The sequence below is a fragment of the Mauremys reevesii genome, linkage group 4, assembly GCF_016161935.1.
Source record: "Mauremys reevesii isolate NIE-2019 linkage group 4, ASM1616193v1, whole genome shotgun sequence".
In the NCBI taxonomy this organism is placed as follows: Eukaryota; Metazoa; Chordata; order Testudines; family Geoemydidae; genus Mauremys; species Mauremys reevesii.
In genome coordinates this window covers 121,942,971-121,967,053 of record NC_052626.1, presented here as the reverse complement: position 1 = coordinate 121,967,053, position 24,083 = coordinate 121,942,971, and the positions used below count along the sequence as shown (strand labels likewise).

Below are 24,083 nucleotides of genomic sequence, written 5' to 3'. Positions count from 1 at the left end.
CTTGTCTCTCCGTCTCTTTCACGCCTTTTTTCTTTCTTTCTTACTTGTTCCTTTCTTTTGCTCTTTAACTTCTTTCTTTTTTCCTCTTCCTTTTTCTTCTCTCTCTCCCTTCCTTCCCTCTGCCCTGTCACTGAAGCCTCTTACCAGACCTGCTGCTGGGCCTGGAGAACCTAGCAGTGGGTTCCAGAAAGGCTGCAGGACTCTCGCCAGGGCAGGGCAAGCCCCTTGCGCACCACGCTGGCCTTGTTTGTTTTCCTTCGCTGAGGAGACAGAGAGGATGACTCTGGATAGACCCTACTCCTATTAGCAGGCTCTTCTCAAAACCCATTAAGCCCTGGGGCTAATCCTGTGGAGGAGTGGGGGGGGCGGAGTCATGTGACCAGCCCTCTAAGTGCCTTGGGCCATTTAAGCCAGAGGATCTAAAATCAGAGTGTTTACCTGGAGAGCTGAAATGCTGCTCAGGGAGGTGCAGGTTGACCAGGCTGTGGAAGGTGTTACAAACATTAGGGCTGAGATTTCCAAAGGAGCCTTAGGAGATCTGGGTGCCTAAGTCCCTTAGGTTCCATACCCTTTTCCTCTGAAAATGTCCCGCTGGGGCAGCTCTGCTACTGATAAGCAACTGTGAAAGTGCAGGAGTTGACCAGAATATCCCATTGTGTTAGGGAAGTAAGGTGTGGCCTTGCTCTAACTGATCCCTGGGTTTGAGTCTAAATTAGTGCCTGGAGCTACCACTGGAACACCCCCCCCCCCAAGCAGACGGCCAAGATAAGAGCATTTGCAGAATCAGTAACACTGCAGGGCAGACTGGGTGCCTCAGGCCGCCAAGGGGCACTGCCCTAGATGGCGGATATAGATAAGGGTAGGGACGATGAGGGATGTGGGCTTAGGCATTTTAAAGTATGCCCTGGAAAAGAAATCGGCAAATGATACATATCTTAACAGCACTCCCAGCAACAGCGGTGACTTCAGAATGGCCTCCAGTCCTCGGCCTTATTCTCAGTTACTGTGTTCCTGCTCTTCCTGCCTCCGCCCCTTCCCCCCAGCCTCAGAGCTGTAAAATCCTTTTATTTCCGAGACCAGTCACGGTTCTTAATGCCCGCAATGTTCTGAACTGTCACAAGACTTACAAACCTGAAAGTGAAACGTTACGGAGATCCTAAATCTTACACTGGCTGCCCACATCATACGTTCCCAGACTGTTCTTTTCAGTTCTATAGAAATGCATCTTTCCTTGCAAACCAAAAACTTTACCTCTGGCCCATGGATTGTTTATGCCTTATTTTGGTTACTTTGATTTCCTTAGAAGAGGACACTGAGCTTCAGAGATGCTGGAACTAGGGGTGTCTTGAAGTGCTTTCCATCATATACAGGGTTTACAGTTTTGTTCAACGGGCTGTAGCCCCCCACTCCACCCCACACACACACATCCCCCCGCCTCATAAAAATTGTTACAGTGCCACTGCTGAGCTTGATAAGTTTAGGGCAGGGATGGTATACAGAGGTTGCCTACAATGGCATGTGGCCCACTGGCAACTGCCGGTAGCAAAAATCCCCAAGGGCTGTAGATGGGACACTAGATGGGGAGGGAGGGCTCTGCGTTACTACGGCGAATTCTTTCCCAGGTGTCTGGCTGATGGGTCTTGCTCACATGCTGAGGGTCTAACTCATAGGCGACAGGTATCGTAGGCTGGGGGATGCTTTGCTTCCCCAAACAGCCTGGCGTGGCCCTGCCCACGCTCCTCCCCTAGGGCCTCTCCTTGCCATTCTGCCTGGCCGCCTGGCGCACTGGGCCTGGGGAGCTGTGGTCATGCTGCCCGACCACCTGGCACTGGGGCCAGGGGCCACAGTGGAGGTGCTCTGGGCTCCTGCGGGGGAGGGGGCAGCAAGGGAAAGGGAGGGGCAGGGCCTCAGGCAGAAGGGGAGGAGGTGGAGGCTAGCCTCCCCCAACAGCTGGTTCACCAGCTGCCCATGGTCTAACTGATCACCATATTTGGGGTCAGGAAAGAATTTTCCTGCAGATCAGATTGGCAGAGACCCTGGGGGGGGGGTTTGCCTTCCTCTGCAGCATGGGGCACGGGTCACTTGCAGGTTTAACTTGAAGTCTTTAAACCCTGATTTGAGGATGTCAGTAACTCAGCTAGAGGTCATGGGTCTATTATAGGAGAGGGTGGGTGAGGTTCTGTGGCCTGTGTTGCGTAGGAGGTCAGACTAGATCATGATGGTCCCTTCTGACCTTAAAGTCTATGAGTCTATGGGTCTATAACAGGGTGGGCAAACTTTTTGGCCTGAGGGCCACATCGGGGTTCCGAAACTGTATGGAGGGCCAGGTAGGGAAGGCTGTGCCTCCCCAAACAGACTGGCCCCAGCCCCCTATCTTCCCCCTCCCACTTCCTGCCCCCTGACTGTCCCCCTCAGAACTCCCGAACCATCCAACCCCCCCCGCTCCTTGTTCCCTGATGGTCCCAACCGCCCCCCCAGGACTCTGCCCCCTATCCAACCCCCCCCCCTGCTCCCTTTCTCCTGACTGCCCCGACCCCTATCCACACCCTCGCCCCCTGACAGGCTCCCCAGGACTCCTATGCCTATCCAACGGCCCCCTGCTCCTTGTCCCTTGACTGCCCCCCGGGACCCTCTGCCCTTTATCCAACCCCCCCACTCCCCACCCCCTTACCATGCTGCTCAGAGCAGCAGGACTGACAGCTGTGCTGCCCAGCCAGAGACAGCCATGCTGCCGCGCAGTCTGGAACACCGGGGCAGGCCGGCGGCTCTCGCAGCCACGCTGCCCGGCAGGAGCTCGCAGCCCTGCCATCCAGAGCACTGGCAGCACAGCGAGCTGAGGCTGTGGGGGAGAGGGAACAGTGCCCATCTCTGGTCTATAAACTGGAATATCAGTTAGTATATTTATGACTTGAAAGTAGACCTTTTTGGTAAAGTAGTGTTAGGCCTGAATAAAGATGTAGCACAAAACCAGTTGTGCCAACCTGACTGGAGTCAAGCATCTAGAGGTTTCTGGGTAATCTCAGAGTGGAAAATACTGAGAAGCAAAATTGTCTCACAAAGCCCTGGGAAACAGTGAGATCAGTGAAGGGGCTGGGACCAGCTGTGTTATATTGAGAAACAAACTGTCTGAGGAACTGATAAGACATACAAGCATCTCACAGTTCTGACTCTAACTTCTTGGTTTAGTGTTCGGTGTGTTTTAACTCCCTCGCATTCCTAACCTTTGGCGCTTGTTGAGATATTAACAATTCAATATTGTAGAGACTAGGCATGCGTATATATTAAAAGGTGTCTAATTTCTAGTTGTTAGACAAAGGGGGTGGATTGCTCTAGTGAATGATCTATGACGTAATAAAACTGTCTATATAAGCTAATACTAAGCTGTAAAGAGGCGGCTGGTTCTCTTCGGATACGAGCTGTTCTTTTACTGACACGTGCACTTGTCAATAAAGGAACAGCTCGTATCCGAAGAGAACCAGCCGCCTCTTTACAGCTTAGTATTAGCTTATATAGACAGTTTTATTACGTCATAGATCATTCACTAGAGCAATCCACCCCCTTTGTCTAACAACTAGAAATTAGACACCTTTTAATATATACGCATGCCTAGTCTCTACAATATTGAATTGTTAATATCTCAACAAGCGCCAAAGGTTAGGAATGCGAGGGAGTTAAAACACACCGAACACTAAACCAAGAAGTTAGAGTCAGAACTGTGAGATGCTTGTATGTCTTATCAGTTCCTCAGACAGTTTGTTTCTCAATATAACAGAGCTGGTCCCAGCCCCTTCACTGATCTCACTGTTTCCCAGGGCTTTGTGAGACAATGCTGCTTCTCAGTATTTTCCACTCTGAGATTACCCAGAAACCTCTAGATGCTTGACTCCAGTCAGGTTGGCACAACTGGTTTTGTGCTACATCTTTATTCAGGCCTAACAGTAGGTATAACTGTTATTTCTGAATAGTAATGTTCTGCATGTAGTTTAATAGAAAAATGTATAATGTTATTGCTTTCTGGTGAAATTGCATGGCACTTGCTATCTGAGGCAGATTAACAGGTGTTGTTATGATGGTGCTGTTGCAAAAGGATTTTCTGTTGCATTTAATATTTTCAAAGTGCATGTGAAAAATTAGTATTTATTTTAGGTCAGAGTCACGGTTGTTTTGTGGTGATGAACAGCTCATTTCTACTTAAGTTGATGGAGATAATATGCTTTTTATTTATAATGTGGGCAATTAAATATTTAAAATGTCCTTAACTGTTAATTTCCTGGCTTTTAAAATGTGTGGATTTTGTAAATTATGTGATAGGTGCTGAGAGTTGTCACTTAGCCCCCTTGCCTGGTTTTCTTAAATGATTCAGAGGTTGGAAATGAAAATAGCTCCCCATCATCATGATTTTTTTCTCTGTTGGTTGCAGCGATGGGGGAATGTGTCTCGTTTTCACATAATAGGGCCATTTCTTTAATATTTTATTATTTTGCACCATGGAAAACTGTACTTGAACTATTAGGGGTGGGGGGTTCAGGGAATTCAGAGTTCAAGTAACACTTCAAACCAGTCTAAACATATTAAAGTGAGAAAGGACCAATTACTGCACCCATAGACTCTTATCTCTGCCCAGTGGTGGCACCCTGCAGTCCCTATGACTGGGATTTGGGGTGGTAGCGTTTGGACAGTATGTCCAACCTCAAAAGAAGAGTAGCTTCAGCATTGAAGCAGCCCTGAAAATTGTGGGAATGGAGAAATGTCATCACAAAATTGTTCCCATCCCCCGCCCCCAGGTCTGGTGCCAAAATCTCAAGACTTGCCATTAATTTGCAAGAGTTTGCCATGATCGGGGGATAAATGGAGCAGTCTTAGGCCGGCCTAAAAGTGATTTCTCCTGATCAGATCTGATAAGCAATAAAACCTATAGAACTGAACAGCAAGGTTCTCTGCCATGCCATGGGTCCTAGCCCATTGTGATATTAGAGGTAACTCAACCAAACACCATCTGCACTCTACAGTTAATTTGCATGCAACAATTTAATTTATGGTAATGAGTCAGTGACAGGCGGGAGACTGCACAGATGGTGGATTACTTGGCCCAACTACCACATTTCTTCAAAGGCTGATTTCCCCCCCTCCCCAACCCAAACTCCCCACCACGCTATTGCCAGCTCTTGCAATTTTATTGCAACCCTAGGGATTTGGGGGTTGTTTTTACCTGTCTCATGAAAACACGCTTCCCCTTATTCAGAGTGGCCACCATCTCCCATTACTGTCTGTGGGGCTGAAGCCAGCATGCTGGGCTCTGTTTCCCTGCAGTCTATCTACAGTGGGTGGCCACCTCCTGCAGTTTTCAGTGAGATGGAAGCCATGTCCACTCTACAGCTCAGGGGCTAGAGGAGAGGGGGCAGCGGAGACGCTGTGGCTGGTGATGGGGAGAGTGAGGGGGAGCAGGGCATAGAGAGCAGGAGGTGGATTTAGGGGGTGCAGGGGATGGGATGTAGGAAGATGTAGAGGGCAGGAGGAAGGGGGTGTCCAGAGCAGGGGGAGGCAGATCAGGTGTAGCTAGCAGGTGGAGGGGAGGTGTCTGGAGCAACCAGTGGGAGGTGGGACCAAACCCGCATTGTTTTTTCTGTGACACTAGTAGCTGGGTGTAATGTCAGCTAATTTGCATTCAACAATTTCATTGTTTGTACTGGGGGGTTGGCTTTGATTTCTGCAGGTGGCGAATGAGGGCTGTGTGCTGCTGTGAGGAGCTGAGTGTGTCTCGGGTTGTTGTGTGTGCTGGTTGTGTTGGTGTGTGGGTGGTTTTAAAGAAATGTGGTACAGTAGTTGAGCCAATTTATCTACCATCTGAGCCATCTCCCTCATATGACCAATGAAACTGTTGCATGCAAATTAGCTGTACAGTAAGGTTAGTGATTGGTTGAGTTACCTGTGATATCACAATAGTCTACGGCTCTTGGCATGGCATTGCTACATGCCTTGCTGTAGCTGTACACTGCACTGGCGTATTTCTTAAAGTCAAAATGGCTGAGACCATAAAATTGTGGATGGGAAGAAACCACAAAACCGAGTGATAATTCAACCTGGTGATATTCTGAACAAAAAGGGCCTTCGGCCATGCTTGTAGCCTTGTCCACTGCTTCATGATGACATTTTAGGCTTCAGCATAACGTTCTTGAAGTCTCATTATATAGATTATCACTGATATGAATAATTGATATAAGTGTAACACTTTTCCACTCTAATATATCTTTTTTAAATGGGGCTGCCAAATCTGCACGTAGTATTTAGGTGTGGGCGTACCATGAATTTCTATAGTGGCATTATGATATCTACTGTACTATTATCTATCACTTTTCTAATGGTTCCCAACATTCTGTTAACTTTTTTGACTGCCATTGCACACGGAGCAGATGTTTTCAGAGAACTATCCAGAATGACTCCAAAATCTCTTTCTTGAGTACTAACAGCTAATATAGATGCCATCTTTTTGCATGTATAGTTTGGATTATGTTTTCTAGTGCATTACTTTGCACTTATCAACATTGAATTCCATTTGCCATTTTCTTGCCCAGTCACCCAGTTTTGTGAGATTTCTTTGTAACTCCTCACAGTCTGCTTTGGACTTAACGATCTTGAATAATTTTATATTGTCTGCAAACTTTGCCACCTCACTGATCAAACCCTTTTCCAGATCATTTATTAATATGCTGAAAGATCCTTGGGGAACCCATTCTCAGAAATGTCCATTTATTCCTACCCTTTGTTTCCTATCTTTTAACCAGTTACTGATCCATGAGAGGACTTTTCCTCTTACCCCAAAACTGCTTGCTTTGCTTAAGAGCCTTTGGTGAGGGACCTTGTCAAAGCCTTTCTGAAAGTCCAAGTACATTATATCAACTGTATTGCCCTTGTCCACACCTTTGTTGACATGCTCAAAGAATTCTAATAGATTGGTGAGGCATGATTTCCCTTTACAAAAGCTATGTTGACTCTTCCTTAACATATTGTGTTCATCTATCTGTCTAATAATTCTGTTCTTTACTATAGTTTCAACCAACTTGCCTGGTACTGAAGTTAGGCTTACTGGCCTGTAATTGCCAGAATCCTCTCTTAAAAATTGGCGTCACATTAGCTATCCTCCAGTCATCCAGTACGGAGGCTGATTTAAATGATAGGTTACATACCACAGTTACTAGTCAACCCTATGCAATTTCATATTTGAGTTCCTTCAGAATCTAGCATGAATACAATCTGGGCCTGGTGGCTTATTACTATTTAATTTATCAATTTGTTCCAAAATCTCCTCTAATGACACCTCAAAGTGGGACAATTCCCCAGATTTGTCACCTAAAAAGAATGGCTCAGGTGTGGGAATCTTCCTCACATCCTCTGCAGTGAAGAGCAATGCAAGGAATTCATTTATCTTCTCCAGAACGACCTTGTTTTCTTTGAGTGCTTCTTTAGCACCTCGATTGTCCAATGGCCTCACTGACTGTTACGCTTCCTGCTTCTGATGTACTTAAAAAAAATTGCTATTCGTTTTTGTATCTTTTCTAGTTGCTCTTCAAATTCTTTTTTGACCTGCCTAATTATAATTTTACGTTTGACTTGACTGAGTTTATGCTCCTTTCTATTTTCCTCAGTAGGATTTGACTTCCAATTTTTAAAGGATGCCTTTTTGTCTCTTACTGCTTCTTTTAGCCATGGTGGAATTTTTTTGGTCCTCTTACTGTTTTTTGTCGAGGGGGCATATACATTTAATTTGAGCCTCTGTTATAGAGTTTATAAAAAGTTTTCATACAGCTTGCATGCAACCCTGTGACTTAGGGTTGCCAAGCCTCCAGGATTGTCCTGGAGTCTCCAGGAATTAAAGATTAATGTTTAATTTAAAATAGTCATGTGATGAAACCTCCAGAAATATGTCCAGCCAAAATTGGCAACCTTTCTGTGACTGTTTGTGATGAGGTACTCAACTGGGAAGGAAAGGGTTAGAGGACAGTACTGGGCCCAGCTAGCCCCACCCCACCAGGCCTGCAGAGCAGGCTCCAACTGGAGACAGGGTTGTCAAGGGAGTAACCAAGTTTAGTAGGTGGAGGTGGAATAGAGATTTACCCTGAAGGCTCCTGCCAAAAGGGGCTCGACATGCCTCCTTGACATACCAGGACTGTACACTCAGCCTCGTTGGGATTATGGCTTGGTTTTCTTTTCCTTATCTGGGACCAGGAGCAGAGGGATGCAGTGTTAGGAACCGACCCATGGAGGGTGTGATGGGTTATTACCCACTGGGTGCAGTCTGGGAGCCATTGGAACCACTGTGCCCCCAAATCATTCAGCTGGGTTGATCTCTCTCACACGGCTCTGTCGATGATACTAGCCAGCCTCTCCAGGCCCTGTTATTACCCAACACGGCAGCAGGTGGCACCACACACCCAGCTGAGTTACCTGAATGCTTTACCTAAGCTACTTAAGGATCAACTATGGAAGCGCCAGCCAATTTCCTAGCTCCCCAACCTTGCACCCCTACTGGAATATAAACCAAGACTTATACCGTCTTGCACTGCATAGGGGTCTGTACAGTGCAAGATCATAAATTAGTTTGCTTCCTCCTTGATGTGGGGAAGATATGCAGCAAGCCTGTGTTAGCCAAGCTGAGATTTTTCCAAACACTTTACTCAAAAACACACTGGTTAAGATAAAACATAAAAAAAGTGTATTAACTACAGAGAGATTGATTTTAAGTGATTATAAGTGATAGCAAACAGATCAAAGCAGATTACCTGGCAAATAAACAAAACCACGAACTAAGCCTAATATACTAGATAGGATTTGAATTAGCAATATCTCACCCTGACTGATGATACAAGCAGGCTTGCAGATTCTTGAGGCACAGGCGGCATTTGCTGGGCAGTCTTGGTTCCCCTCCCCCGTTCCAAGTCCTTTGTCTTCCAGAGATTCTTGTAGAATTGTGGGGGAGTGAAGACAATTCATGATGTCACACCCACCTTATATAGTTTCTCCATATGGCGGGAACCCCTTTGTTCTAAGCTAAGTTCCCAGCCAAGTTTGTGGAAAAATACAGGTACCAAAATGGAGTTCAGTGTCATGTGGTCTGGTCACATACCCTTGCATGCCTTGCTAAGTCATAGCAGCCATTACTCACAGGCTGGCTGAAGTGTGCTAAGGTGAGGACAAACCTTTTCCATGGTCCATTGTCTTTGTTGATGGGCCATTAGCACTTTTAGCTTCTTCATTGTTGTACCTGAAAGGCTAGTTGTGGGTGTTTCCAACTTCACAAGATCTTTCAGTAACACATAAGAACATAAGAACGGCCCTACTGGGTCAGACCAAAGGTCCATCTAGCCCAGGATCCTGTCTTCCAACAGTGGCCAGTGCTAGGTGCCCCAGAGGGAATGAACAGAACAGGTAATCATCAAGTGATCCATCCCCTGTCACTCATTCCCACCTTCTGGCAAACAGAGGCTAGGGACACCATCCCTACCCATCCTGGCTAATAGCCATTGATGGACCTATCCTCCATGAATTTATCTAGTTCTTTTTTGAACCCTGTTATAGTCTTGGCCTTCACAACATCCTCTGGCAAGGAGTTCCACAGGTTGACTGTGTGTTGTGTGAAGAAATACTTTCTTTTATTTGTTTTAAACCTGCTGCCTATTAATTTCATTTGGTGACCCCTAGTTCTTGTGCTATGAGAAGTAGTAAACAACACTTCCTTATCTATTTTCTCTACACCAGTCATGATTTTATAGACTTCAATCATATCTCTTTTCCAAACTGAAAAATCCCAGTCTTATTAATTAATATTTGCCAGGTAATCTCTCCTCATATGGAAGCTGTTCCATAGCCCTAATCATTTTTGTTGCCCTTTTCTGAACATTTTCCAATTCCAATGTATCTTTTTTTGAGATAAGGCGACCACATCTGCACACAGTATTCAAAATGTGGGTGTACCATGGTTTATATAGAGGCAACATGGTGTTTTCTGTCCTATTATCTATCCCTTTCTTAATTATTCCCAGCATTCTGTTAGCTTTTTTGACTGCTGCTGCATATTGAGTGGATGTTTTCAGAGAATTATCCACAATGACTCCAAGATCTCTTTCTTGAGTGGTAACAGCTAATTTAGACCCTATCATTTTATATATATAGTTGGGATTATGCTTTCCAATGTGCATTACTTTGTACTTATAAACATTAAATTTCATCTGCCATTTTGTTGCCGAGTAACACAGTTTTGAGAGATCCTTATGTAGGTCTTCACAGTCTGCCTGGGTCTTAACTATCTTTAGTAATTTTGTATCATCTGCAAATTTTCCCACCTCACTGTTTATCCCTTTTTACAGATCATTTGTGAACATGTTGAATAGGACTGGGCCCAGTACTGACCTCTGGGGGACACCACTATTTACCTCTCTCCATTCTGAAAACTGACCATTTATTCCTACCCTTTGTTTCCTATCTTTTAACCAGTTACCAATCCATGAGAGAACCTTCCCTCTTACCCCGTGGCAGCTTACTTTGCGTAAGAGCCTTTGGTGAGGGACCTTGTCAAAGGCTTTCTGAAAATCTAAGTACACTATGTCCACCGGATCCCCCTTGTCCACATGCTTGTTGACCCCCTCAAAGAATTCTAGGAGATTGGTGAGGTATGATTTCCTTTTACTAAAACCATGTTGACTCTTCCTCCACAAATTATGTTCATCTATATGTCTGACAATATTGTTCTTTATTATAGTTTTGACCAATTTGCCCGGTACTGAAGTGAGGCTTACAGGCCTGTAATTGCCAGGATCACCTCTGGAGCCCTTTTTAAAAATTGGTGTCACATTAGCTATCCTCTAGTCATCTGGTACAAAAGCTGATTTAAATGATAGGTTAGTTTCTCCACAATGGCCTTGTTGTCCTTGAGTGCTCCTTTAGCACCTCAATTGTCCAGTGGGCCACACTGGTTGTTTAGCAGGCTTTCTGCTTCTGATATATTTAAAAAAAAAATTGCTATTACTTTTTGAGTCTTTGGCTAACTGTTCCTCAAATTCTTTTTTGGCCTTCCTAACTGTATTTTTACACTTCATTTGCCAGTGTTTATGCTCCTTTCTATTATCCTCACTAGGATTTAACTTCCACTTTTTAAAGGATGCCTTTTTGCCTCTCACTGCTTCTTTTACTTTGTTGTTTAGCCACGGTGGCTCTTTTTTGGTTCTCTTACTATGTTTTTTAATTTGGGCTATACATTTAAGTTGAGCCTCTATTATGGTGCCTTTAAAAAGTTTCCACGCAGCTTGCAGAGATTTCACTTTTGGTACTGTACCCTTTAATTTCTGTTTAACTAACCTCCACATTTTTGTGTAGTTCCCCTTTCTGAAATTAAATGCTACAGTGTTGGGCTGCTGTGGTGTTTTTCCTGCCACAGGGATATTACATTTAATTATATTATGGTCACTATTACCAAGCGGTCCAGCTATATTCACTTCTTGGACCAGATCCTCTGCTCCACTTAGGACTAAATCAGGAATTGCCTCTCTTCTGGTGGGTTCCAGGACCAGCTGCTCCAAGGAGCAGTCATTTAAGGTGTCAAGAAACTTTATCTCTGCATCCCATCCTGTGGTGACATGTACCCAGTCAGTATGGGGATACTTGAAATTCCCCATTATTATTATTGAGTTTTTTATTTTAATAGCCTCTCTAATCTCCCTAACCAGTCACTATCACCATCCTGGTCAGGTGGTTGGTAATATATCTCTACCGCTATATTCTTATTATTAGAGCATGGAATTATTCATAGAGATTCTATGGTACAGTTTGATTCATTTACGATGTTTACTTCATTTGATTCTATGTTTTCGTTCACATATAGCGCCACTCCCGTACCAGCATGACCTGTTCTGTCTTTCCGATATATTTTGTACCCTGGTATTACTGTATCCCATTGATTATCCTCATTCCATCAAGTTTCTGTGATGCCTATTATATCAATCTCCTAATTTAATATGAAGCACTCTAGTTCGCCCATTCTATTATTTAGTCTTCTAGCATTGGTATATAAGCACTTTAAAAACTTGTCTCCTTTTAGCGGTCTGACATTACACGATGCAATTGAATGGGACTCTTCTTTATTTTACTGTTTCTGATCAGACCCTGCCTGTATTTTATCATTTTCCATCCTCTTGTCCTCACTAGAACATAGAGATTCTCTATTAGTAGATCCTCCCCTAAGGGATGTCCAAACTATGTGCTCCTCTGCACCTGTCAGCTTTCCCTCAGCCCTTAGTTTAAAAACTACTCTACGACCTTTTTAATGTTAAGTGCCAGCAATCTGGTTCCATTTTGGTTTAGGTGGAGCCCATCCTTCCCGTATAGGCTCCCTCTTTCCTAAAAGTTTCCCTAGTTCCTAATAAAGCTAAACCCCTCCTCGCTACACCAGCGTCTCATCCACGCAATGAGACTCGGCAGTTCTGCCTGTCTAACTGGCCCTGCATGTACATAGCAACACATACATAGCAAAACTTCATAACTTCACATACAATGATAGAATGTACAATCCAATGAGATATTAATGTTTAGTAGATCAAGACTTTTAGAATGATACCTCACAAGGCATACTTTGTACAAAACACATAATTATATGACAGTGGTGAATATGGGGGTGTCAGGGTATTGCTCTGGGGCATAGAGTGTCACAGAGAGTAACTCAGAGGGTTGCCCCGGAGGTCAAACACTGCTGACCCTCCTAGGGCCCTGGGTCAGAATCTGGTGGAGGTGGTGGGCCAGGGTTCCCCTACCACTTCTCCAGGACTGAGTGGATGCTAACCCCTAGGCCTCCCAGCCCACTGAGAACCCTATTACACGGCTCCTTTTAATTTTCATTTAACTGGCCTACTCATTTTTTAATAGTTCCCCTTTTTCAAGTTAAATACTACTGTGGTAGGTTTCTTTGGTATTTCCCCTACAATGATGTTCAATATAATTACATTATGGTTGCAATTACTAAGCGGTTCAGCTATATTCACCTCTTAGATCAGATCCTGTGTTCCACGTAGGACTAAATTAAGAATTACTCTCTAGCTGCTCCTACACATAACCCCTTGCTGCAGCAAACACCCCTCATTCACCACCCGCACAAATCAACACGAAGCTTCCCGCACAACAGACACACTCACCTATCCTCACTTATATTTACCATAAAACCATAAATTTGAGCAGCAAAGCCACAGCTCAGCACTAGTAATGGAAACTGGGATGTCTCTGTGCAGCTACTGCGGCGTGATTTAGAGGCATCTAGTGGATGGGGTACTGGGCTGGGTTCTTTCTCCAGCTCTGCCACTTGCTGCTGGGTAGAGTTGCCAACCTTCTAGTCGCACAAAACCAAACACCCTAGCCCCGCCCTTTCCCTGAGGCAATGCCCCTGCCCCACCCCTAAGGCCCCACCCCCTGCTCACTACATTCCCCCTCGCTCTGTGGCTCGCTCTCCCCCACTCTCACTCACTTTCACTGTGCTGGGGCAGGGGGTTGGGGTACGGGAGGGGGTGAGGGCTCTAATTGGGGGTGCAGGCTCTGGAGTGGGGCTGGGGAAGAGGGGTTTGGGGTGCAGGAGGGTGCTCCAGGTTGGGGGGGTCAGGGCTGGGCTAGGGGGTTGGGGCTTGGGGTTGGGGCGTGGGCTTACCTCGGGCAGCTCCCAGTCAGTGGCACAGCAGGGGCGAGGGCGGTGCTAAGGCAGGCTGCCTGTCTGTCCTGGCACCATGTTGCACGTGCCCCAGAAGCAGCCAACAAGTCCAGGTCCTAGGTGGGGGGGAGGGGTGCAGGAGGCTCCACGCACCGCTCTCGCCTGCAGGCACTGCCCACCCCCCACCTCCCATTGTGCAGAGCCAGTGCTCGGGGCAGGGGCAGCGTGTAGAGCCATGTGGCCCCCCTGCATAGGAGTCGGACCTTCTGGCTGCTTCCAGGGCACAGCATGGAGCCAGAACAGGTTGGGGCTAGCCTGCCTTAGTGCCACAGCACCACCAATTGGACTTCTAATGGCCCAGTCAGAGGTGCTGACCAGAGACACCAGGGTCCATTTTCAACTGGGTGTTCCAGTCAAAATCCAGACACCTGGTCATCCTACTCTTGCCGGCACAAAGGCCTGAGGCGACAGCAACAGTGGTTCGTTGCCCGGTGTGCCTCGCTCCAATAGACACACCAAGGTGGAGAAGCAAACAAAGGTTTATTTGAGATCTCAAAGCACGGTACTTGGAGACAGACAAGTCTCAAATCAAGCACACTCCATACAAGCAGCTCTCTGTCTTTATACATGATTTCAGCTAAGCATCTCTATTACCCCCACTGCCCAGCCCTCTCTTCCCCCCCTCCCCTCTTCTTCCCTCCCTTCTAGTTCCCATATAGCAGATACATTATAAAATAGCAATTATACTAAGCAAGTTAAATCATACTTGGCAGCAAACAAATTATCTCGTTAGTAACTTTTTCCCAACCGGTTATTTTGTTTCACTCCCTTCAGCCAGGTGCAAGCAGGCTTTATAATTGCCTCCTGGTATCAGTGTTGCACTGATAACTAGTTGCCACACATTCCATTCTCGGTTACTGGCTTGTGAGGTCGATTACAGTTTAACATGGGGCCCTTTAGGTTGTCATAGAATATCTTTGGTTCATTCAGGCCTAATATAGATGCCTGATGCCACCAACACTACTACTGGGTGACTTATGGCCAGTCCCTTCCTCTTTATGTGCCTCAGTTTACCCTCCCACTCTGTGCCTAGGGTTGCCAATTCTGGTTGGTTTCATCCCATGACATAACCTTTCATTAAAAAATAATCTTTAATTCCTTGAGACAATCCTGGAGGGTTGGCAACCCTACCTGTGCCTGTGTGTACTGTGAGCTCTTTGGGACAGTGACTATCTTTCAGTGTGTATGCCATGCTGACACAGTAGGGGCTTGATCCCAGCTTGGGTCTAGGCCTGATACCAATAATAATGAAATTTTAAAAAATTGGAGTCGCCTATCGGTACTCGATTGAGGAGGCGTAATCGCGTTAATTCGTTTGATTGGCGTCGCCTAGCCGCTCGGTCTTCGACTGGCTGCGTCTGGCCTGCGCTTTCTGCGCTCGGCTGGCTCTACCTGGCGGTTCCGGCTGTCGCGTTGGCTGTGGGCTGGCCGGTTGTGGCGCATGCGCAGAGAGGATCAGGGCGCCCCGGTTTGTGAGATGCGGTGACGGGAGCCGCTCGCGACTCCAAAGCGGCCGCCCCTCCCCATCGCCATGACCAACGGTGAGGGGCGGGCGTAGCCCGAGCTCGGACGCCTGGGTTCCGCGGGGGGGACGGCGGCTCTCGGGCCGGGCGGCGCTGGCCAGTGGCCGCCTCTCAGCTGCCTGCCTGGCCCGGGCCTCCGGGGCGCAGAGATGTGAGGGAGCCGGGGGGGCCCGGGGAGGGGGGAAGGACCCGGGACGGGGCTGGGCCCGCGCCCGCTGCAGCCGGTGACGCGCTGCTCCCCTTGCCTTGCAGCCTACTCGCTGGACGGGGTGCTGGTGTTCGGCCTGCTCTTCGTCTGCACCTGCGCCTACTTCCGGAAGGTGCCGCGGCTCAAGGCCTGGCTGCTCTCGGAGAAGCGCGGGGTCTGGGGCGTGTTCTACAAAGGTAAGGCGGGGGCTGGGCCAGCGGGGGCGCGGGCAGGAAAACCGGGGGTCCCAGCGTTGCAACGCTCCACTCACGGAGGGCACGAGGCTACCTGCCCTAGGAAACCCCTGGGCAGGTGAGAGCAAGGCATGGGAGCCAAGACACCTGGGGCCTGCTCCTGGGTTTGCTCCTGATTCACTGTAACTTTCTTCTAAGGGGATAGCAGCTGTTTAACCTTTCAGTCACTAAACCATCAGTAAAATGGGTCTGACAGTTATCTACATGTAGGTGTTGTGAGCCTTAGTGAGTGTCATCCTGAGATGTGTGCTGGAGCTGCTATGTATCTTCATTTTGTCTTTCAGCTGCAGTGATCGGCACCAGACTTCATGCAGCGGTGGCTATATCCTGCATTGTGATGGCTTTTTACGTTCTGTTCATAAAATGAATCTCAAGGCTTCAGACACACACACCTGTTTGGGAGAAGCTGCTGAAAAGGAGAACTTACCTGAGGCAGAGAGAGGTCAATGGAATGGACAGAGCCCAGTTTGGCGATGCCAAGAGGAAATGCCCCCATTACCAAGCCTTTTCCAAACCAAGAGAGTGACCCTCTGCTCTTCACAACGGCTCCAAGTTCTCTGTGCTTTCAGCAAAGTGAGAAGATGTTCTTTTATCTTCCTATCCCTTTATAAAGTAATCAGCAAAGATTACTTTATGTATGTATACAGATCAAATCCTCTTTCCTATAACATTATATGGTCTGCTTAAGGAGAACCTTGTGTTGTTTCACGATTAATTGCTTGGGCCTACCAGAATGGATACAGTTTTCAGTTTGACAGAACATAGATGGGAACAGGTTGCATTTAAGCTATTTTAGAGATAATATCTTTAAATCCCAATAAGTGTAGTAAGAACAGCGGGGGAGGGAGATAAGTTGACCGTAATGACACTCTTGTGTTAGAGCTACGTATTTTGGGGGCCTAAGACTAGGGAGATGATATCCTAAAAGCACAGACTTCAACTGAAACTTCTCAATAGGTAACAAAATGAAACTCATCTAATGTGGTTCTGAAGACTACCTTCTATATTCATGTAAGAAGGTTTTCCAAGCAGAAAGTAGATCTGGATTGCAATGGGCAGCAAATCACTGTTCAGTGACAGCAGTGTGTCATTGGTGTAAATGTAGCATGAGCTACAGGTGTCTAGAAAACTGCTTGCTCTCTGGGACCCTGACATACAAATCATCCTTGTCCTTGAACAATGTCCTGGATGAAAGTGGTTTAGAAGCCAACACAAGCCTCGATATTTATACTAAGGAGGGAGTAGGTGGGGAGGGGGTGGGAACACTATGTAACTAAACTTAATAGTAAAGATAATGTCTAAGCCACATTTTAACATCGCGACTTGTATATTTGGAAAGTGTATAGATTGTTAAAGACAAATGCCTCCTATACTGATGTTATTCTGTACTTTATTTCCATCTCCAATGGGCCTGTCTTCTCAATTTGTTTTTCACCTCTATTGAGCTATTCTCTCCAGCTTCTACACACCCAGATTGAAATGTAGGAATCAATCCCCTACAGTAGTTGCAGTGAAGGGATCACTCAACTACTTTTTTGTAGCTTAGTTTTTTAAAATTCTCCATTGTTTATAAAATCATGAATAAAAAACTTGCCAATAAAATGTCTTTTCCCTACTGACTTTGTCCATTTTCATTTGGCAAAGGCTGAGGTATTCCCTTCCTAGCCTCACTTTGCCTTTCTAGTAGCCAGCACCCATTGGAGTCAATAGGAGTCTTTCCATTGACTTGCATTGGCTTTGGATCAGGTCTCAGTAGAATAGAGTTTTTTATGTGCTGCCTTATTTGTGCGCCTGTTACACTAGGATTGGCAGTGATGTGAATGGGTCTGGTTAACCATGTGCTACCAAGAGCTTGGAAGGCAGCTCAGGGATTTGAGGTCACAAACTGTTACCTATCTGTTTAGTTTCTTGTTTGCAGAGCAGTGGAGTTCTAGAACTACTTAGCTAAAAATGCCATCTGCATTCTATGTTTATCACCTTCTTATAAGCCTGGTGACCCCCTTAAAGGCAGCTGTTCAATTAATGTACACATCAGTTAATGGGACAACACTTCCCTGTGAAACATTCTCCAAGTGTGTGATGCTGAAAAGGTCCTGGGGATTACATTGAATGAAAAGCTGGATATGAGCCAGCAGTGTGACCTTGTTGCCAAGAAAGATAACGGCATATTGGGCTGTATAAGTAGGAGCATTGCCAGCAGATCAAGGGAAGTGATTATTCCCCTCTATTTGGCACTGGTGAGGCCACATCCAGTTTTGGGCCCCCAACAACAGAAAGGATGTGGACAAATTGGAGAGAGTCCAGTGGAGGGCAGTAACTCAGCCAGAGGTTAGGGGATATTTCAGGAGTGGGCGAGGTTCTGTGGCCTGCAATGTGCAGGAGGTCAGACTAGATGATCATGATGGTCCCTTCTGACCTTAAAGTCTATGATTCTATGAAATGATCAGGGGGCTAGGGCACATGACTTACGAGGAGAGGCTGAGAGAACTGGGCTTGTTTAGTCTGCAGAAGAGAGGAGTAAGGGGGGGATTTGATAGCAGCCTTCAACTACCTGAAGTGGGGTTCCAAAGAGGATGGAGCTCAGCTGTTCTCTGTGGTGGCAATGGTGTCAAGTTGCAGTGGGGCAGGTCTAGGTTGGCTATTAGGAAACACTATTTCACTAGGAGGGTGGTGAAGCACTGGAATGGGTTACCTAGGGAGGTGGTGGAATCTCCATCCTTAGAGGTTTTTAAGGCCTGGCTTGACAAAGTCCTGGCTGAGATGATTTAGTTGGGGATTGGTCCTGCCTTGAGCAGGGGATTGGACTAGATGACCTCCTGAGGTCTCTTCCACCCTTAATCGTCTATGATTCTATGATGGGAACTCAATGTCACTCCCATGAAAACTTCTGTGGATGGAACCCAGCATGTGAGCTTCTTAACCCTCTTTTCCCACAATAGCCATTAGGAAAGCCCAGTTGAAATAGGGACTTTTGTGCATGGCTACTGTTCTTGGAGGTCTGGGCACAGATTCAGATGTGTTAGGGGGAGGGTATTAGACATTTAAGTTGGTGTTCTGAGGGACTGTGAATACTAAAGATAGTGTAAAATCCACAGTTGGTTCTTCTAGGGCTCCCAGACCCTAATATCTGGGCACCTCATAATCTTTAATGTTTATCCTCACTCCCCCTAGGCACAGTGTGACTAAATCACTACCCTAGGGTCACACAAGAAGTCTATGGGAGAACAGGGATTGCAACCTGAGTCTTCGAAGTTTTATGCTAGCACCCTGTCTTCTGTGCCACCCTTCCTCTCACTTGGCCCCTTTCTGCTTCTCTGATTTTGCTCATTGGTGAATGAATGTGGAAGCTTCAGCCCTCACCTAGAATGGAGTCTAAACTGACCCTGTTGTAGCAGAGCCTGGAAAACACATCCCCTCTCTATAGTCTGGTTACTGGCTATATGGAGCGTGTGCTAGCCTTGTGGGTATGGCAGAGGGCACTGCAGGACAGAATTTTGGAGTGGGCTGACTATGCAGTTGACCAGATGCAGGAATTTCATTCAACAAAGGCCAGAAGGGACCAGCAGAATATCTAAACTGACCTCCTCTAGCACCCACACACTAAACCCAGCAACCAATATTAGACCCAAGTATTATAGCCCACAGGAGTCAAATTATGTCCCTTCTATGCTAACAAAACAAACATGTTCCCAGACCCTGCTACAGCATGGAAGTGAGTTAGCATGTTATAGCAGTGTGTTCTGGCCTGCACAGATGGGGTGACTGGTGTTACTGAATTGTGCTAGACTGGGGCTGAGCATGCCTGTGTCTGGTGTGATCTACTCTGCACAGACAAAACCAGAAATCATACAAGCTCTAAAAGCTATGAACCAAGTAAACTAGGCGGTCAGAATACATTTATCAAACTACAATGCAAATCACAGAAAAATACAGAGGGAAAAAATCTCCTCCCTGCATGGAAAATAATTGAATATTTAGAGCCTGAGAACTGATAGTGACTTTCTCTGGCCTTCCTGCATATGCACAGATCTACCTCACATTTGTATTTGTGCAGCTTAAGTTTTCTGTCTGTATCTCTAAAACAAGACAATTTTATACTATGGAGCTGCCCCAGCCACTGTGGACTGTATCCATCCTCTGGTTTGGGACTGATGCTAGCAGGTGTTTAAGGTCCCTCCCAGTTCTGCAGAAGAATTCTGTGGGTGAGACAATGGGATGTTTAAGTCTCATAGTGTGTTAACATCTCCCCTCAGTAAAACACACATGTTTTCAGCTAATCCTTGTTTCTAAGTTATGTTAAAATAATGTTGTTGGCTGGAGTTGCGGAGATGTCCCGATTCCAGCTCACCCGGCCCGGGTCCTGGCTGGGGGCAAAGAAAGCTGGAGGTGAAAAGCAGCGGTCCAGGCAGGAGGGTTGCGTGGAATCCTCCCGGCCGAAGAGGGCGCCCGAGAGGCCGCGGCCCGTTTGGGGAGAGCTCTATGGAGGCAGCTGGTGCTCCCATGATGCAATGCGGCCCCAGGCTGTATAAAAGGGAGTTGTTGCGCATGCGGAGCCCTGCAGGGGAGCGGATGGCGCGTGAGTGAGTGTGCAGGGAGTTGAGTGTGCACCTGAGCGTGCGTGGGGGTGTGCGTGTGCAGCGATGTGGGGTGGGGTGGGGGGTGCGTGCGGCCCTGCTGGGATATCGCCTACACGTTGATCTTATTCGATCGGGCCGGGGGCGGCCGCCCGGCCCGAGATGAGAAGACCCCTCCCGCGAAGCCCGCGGGCGCTGTGCGGGGCAGAGTTGGAGGCCGCAGCCGGCCCGCCCGGCGCTCAGAGATGATGAGTCGATCAGATAGATGAGGCCGCGGGGCGGGTCCTCGCTGGCCTGAGCCCCCCGGCCCATGAGTATCGAGGCGATTCTGATCTGAGCCCGGCGGCGCTGGGCCTGCCTGGGGCAGCGTGGGGGGAGGGTGCGGCCGAGCCCTTCGGGGTGTGTGTGTGTGTCGCGAGCCGGGGGTGTTTCCGGGCAGGGCGGCGCTGGCTCTCAGGGCGCGGAGCAAGGACTGCAGAGCAGCCGCTGGTAGCTTTGTGCACACGGTCGCCCCAGGGCAGCAACTCCCCTTCCAGCCGCCCGCGGGAGGCCCATGAGGAGCGGGGTTGCCTGGGGCTTCCTTGCGCTACAGGCGGAGAGACCCTGATCAACCCGCCTGGGCCCACGAGCAGCCGACTGCAATGAGCCGCCCGGGCCACAGTTTTCCCCGGGAAGCGTTGTGTCCTGGAGCCCTGCGGTGTCTGGCCAGCAGCCCCAGCTAGGCTTGGGGCTCCATCTGCCCCTGGAACGCATGGCCCTTCGTTTCTCCCTAAGGAATGCGTGCCGCTCTGGGGGCTTCCTGCTGGGCGGCGGGTTCGGAGGGGATGGGGGTCAAGCTCATAATAAATAAATTAAAATTCTTGTAAGTCTGCATTTAAACGTGGTGGTGTTGCCCAGGGTGACTGGGGGCTGCCTGTTATCCTGCCCCATTGGCCAGAGGGTGATTTAGCTGCGTGGCTCTGGTATTTAGCTAGACTTCAGCAGTGCTTCTAGATATGCTGCTTTGCCAGTAACAGGACCATACTTGGATGTGCTCTGCACTCACAGGGGGGTGCGGTTCAAGTAGGCTCAACGTGCAGCATACAGATGTGGCCCTTTATTTTAGTGCTGTGAAGGGAACTGAGCGTTCAAAATCTGAGCCACACTGTGGTACCCTCCACTCCTTAAAATCCTCCTTGTAATCTCTGGTGTTCAGCTCCCCAGATTGCATGCAGGCTGGAGTAGCTTAATATTCTCCAGAAGAAAATAAATGATCCTGATCATTAGCTAATGGTTGACTGTAATGGGGGGAGATGGTCTTTGCTCAAAGCTCCTACAAGAGTTTATAGCTCTCAGTATTAAAACCACTTCAAGGGCTCAAGCCTTTGGTTATTTTTGCTGCACTTCTGGCCCTTCCAGGGCAATTGCTGAGAGTAGGTGTTTGTTTTGGCACCCAAGGCCATCCTGCTTGGCATGTGTGCCCTGGGGTGATGGGTTGGTATCATGGGAGTTCACACAACACACCCAGCGCTGGGAGTGCAATACCCTGGTGAGCTGAAGAGTAGCTCAGGATTATCCTGGGGACACTTGCTTTGCACAGCCTAGTGCAAATAGCTTGGAGGCAATGGGGGTGATCTTACAGCAGATGTGGGGAGCAGGGCTGAAATGGATGTGAGAGCAAGCTGGTTTCAGGCAGGGTGGAGAAACAAAGCAATGCCCCTCAACAGAGGTTCTCTGTCAATGGCTTATTCTCCCCTGACCCCCCATCACTAAAACATAATGGTGTTAAAGGGGCACTGAAATCTAGCTCAGCTCTCCCAGAGTGTGCTTTCAGTGGCCTCTCTGAACCCCTCTAGCACTGTCTGCTTCACTGGCAAGATCCTAGGATGGGGTTGGCAACCTTTCAGAAGTGGTGTGCTGAGTCTTCATTTATTCACTCTAATTTAAGGTTGTGCAGGCTGGTAATACATTGTCTATAATATATAACTAAATTATTGTTGTATGTAAAGTAAATAAGGTTTTAAAAATGTTTAAGAAGCTTCATTTAAAATTAATGCAGAGCCCCCTGGACCGGGGGCCAGGACCCGGGAAGTGTGAGTGCCACTGAAAATCAGCTCACATGCTGCCTTCGGCACGTGTGCCATAAGTTGTCTACCCCTGCCCTAGGAGCTGTCATTCTGACCACGCATACCATGGGGCCTGATCCTATGAACCCATCCCCAGGGCTGCAGCCCTTACGCAGATGAGTGAGCATGTTGACTTCAGTGAGACTCTGTGTAAGAGCTGATGAGTCTGATTGGCTGTAGTAATACATTTGTCACCCACATACAAGGAGCTGAAGCAGCCTCTTGAGGGCCTCTCATGGGGAGAGCTTCACTGCTCCAGGAAAAGCAAGTCATGAAGGTTCAGATCCACAAAGGGCCTTGGGGGGGCTCAGGCTGGCATTCAGGTTCCTACATCCCAGTTTTCAGCTCACTGTAATCCACAGAACTCTCACTGAGCCTGAACATGGTGCCCCGCTTGGTTTTCAGGGTGAAGTTCCTGGGTGCCTCTTGCTGCTTCCCTCTAGGGGGATGGATGCCTGTCTCCTGCCTAAGTCCCAAAGGAATTCAGCTGCCCATCTTGCCTGCTAGGGCCAGGGATACTGTGATGTGGGTTTCCCTCAATCCCTCTTCTTGAAACTGGTCCATTGTGGCTAAATTATGAAGGTTGTGTTGGGCCAGAGAGACTGACTCTAGCTCAGGGACAGCCAAGGTCCAGTCCCCATGCACCACTCACATTTAATTATCCAAGGTGGAGTGGCTTTAGAGATTGAAGGAGACCCAAAGCAGAATGCCCAGGGGTTTGGGCAAGCTCCTGAGGTGGGAGACCCCTGTTCCAATCCTCTTCTCCCCCCAGCAGAGGGGAGCTCTCGGACAAACCCACAAGTTGATTTCTGCTGAGGTCTGGCCTACATTTTGGGTTGACATCGCTATGGTGCTCACAGTTGTGCAAACTCCACACTCCAGCGCTGTTGCTGTGCCACGCTTGCCCCTGGGGTAGACACAGCAAGGTGAATGGAAGAAAGTGTCCATCAACCTAGCTCCTGGGCTTGGGGACATGCTAGTCAGAACCCCCATGCTGTGGTGCTAGTCCCTGTAGCATAGAGGTGCCTTAGCCCTGCCTGGAGTTGGAGGTTAATGTGGCACTGAAGTGAATTGGGGGTCGTGAGGTTCACACCTTTGGCTGCTGTAACATTTGGCTGGAGCCATGGTTCTGGAAGGCTGGTTAGCTGCCCATCCATCCTGCCACCATCCTTTTCTATTGCCAAGAGAGGAACTTCTTTTAATGGAAACCAGAGTTTTTCAAACCAGTGAAAAATCATGTATGAGTCTACAGTTGCTCTTTCCCCATTGTGCAGGCTAAGGCAGGGCTGGCCCAGCAATGAGTGCTGAGGAATAAACACGAGCTGATCCACAGCTGCAGTAAACTGGTGTGTGGGTCTCTTGTTCCTCAGGCATACATGGAGGGGGAAATGAGCAGCTGCTGGTGTGAGCGAAGTGTAATGCAGGCAAGTGCTACAGTAGCATCTTCCACATTGGAAAGGTGCTTGAATTCTGTCAAGCCTTATCTGTCTCAACCTTGCCTCTGACTGGCTGCTCCTACTCTTAGACCAACTATTCCCCAGAGGAGTTCAGACAAATATAAAGCAGCTGTAGAGTTGAGATCATCAAACTCATTTCACTTTTGGCCTGACCCTGGGGCTGGATGTGTCATGTATAGCCACTGATCTGCACATGGCTATTTTGCACCAGTATAAATAATCCATTTAATTGCACAGATGTAAAC

At 47.7% G+C, this 24,083-nt stretch overlaps 1 protein-coding gene and 1 non-coding gene across 2 annotated transcripts; both read left to right on the top strand.

The window, feature by feature from the left end:
* Positions 1-15,117: 15,117 nt before the first annotated feature.
* On the top strand, positions 15,118-17,321 carry TMEM167B (transmembrane protein 167B). Its single transcript, XM_039533708.1, has 3 exons — positions 15,118-15,279; positions 15,514-15,645; positions 15,987-17,321. The coding sequence occupies exons 1-3, from the start codon at positions 15,270-15,272 to the stop codon at positions 16,067-16,069; spliced, it is 225 nt and encodes a 74-aa protein (XP_039389642.1). The 5' UTR covers positions 15,118-15,269; the 3' UTR covers positions 16,070-17,321.
* A 2,902-nt stretch (positions 17,322-20,223) lies between these two features.
* On the top strand, positions 20,224-20,613 carry LOC120405482. Its single transcript, XR_005598597.1, has one exon.
* Positions 20,614-24,083: the final 3,470 nt, after the last annotated feature.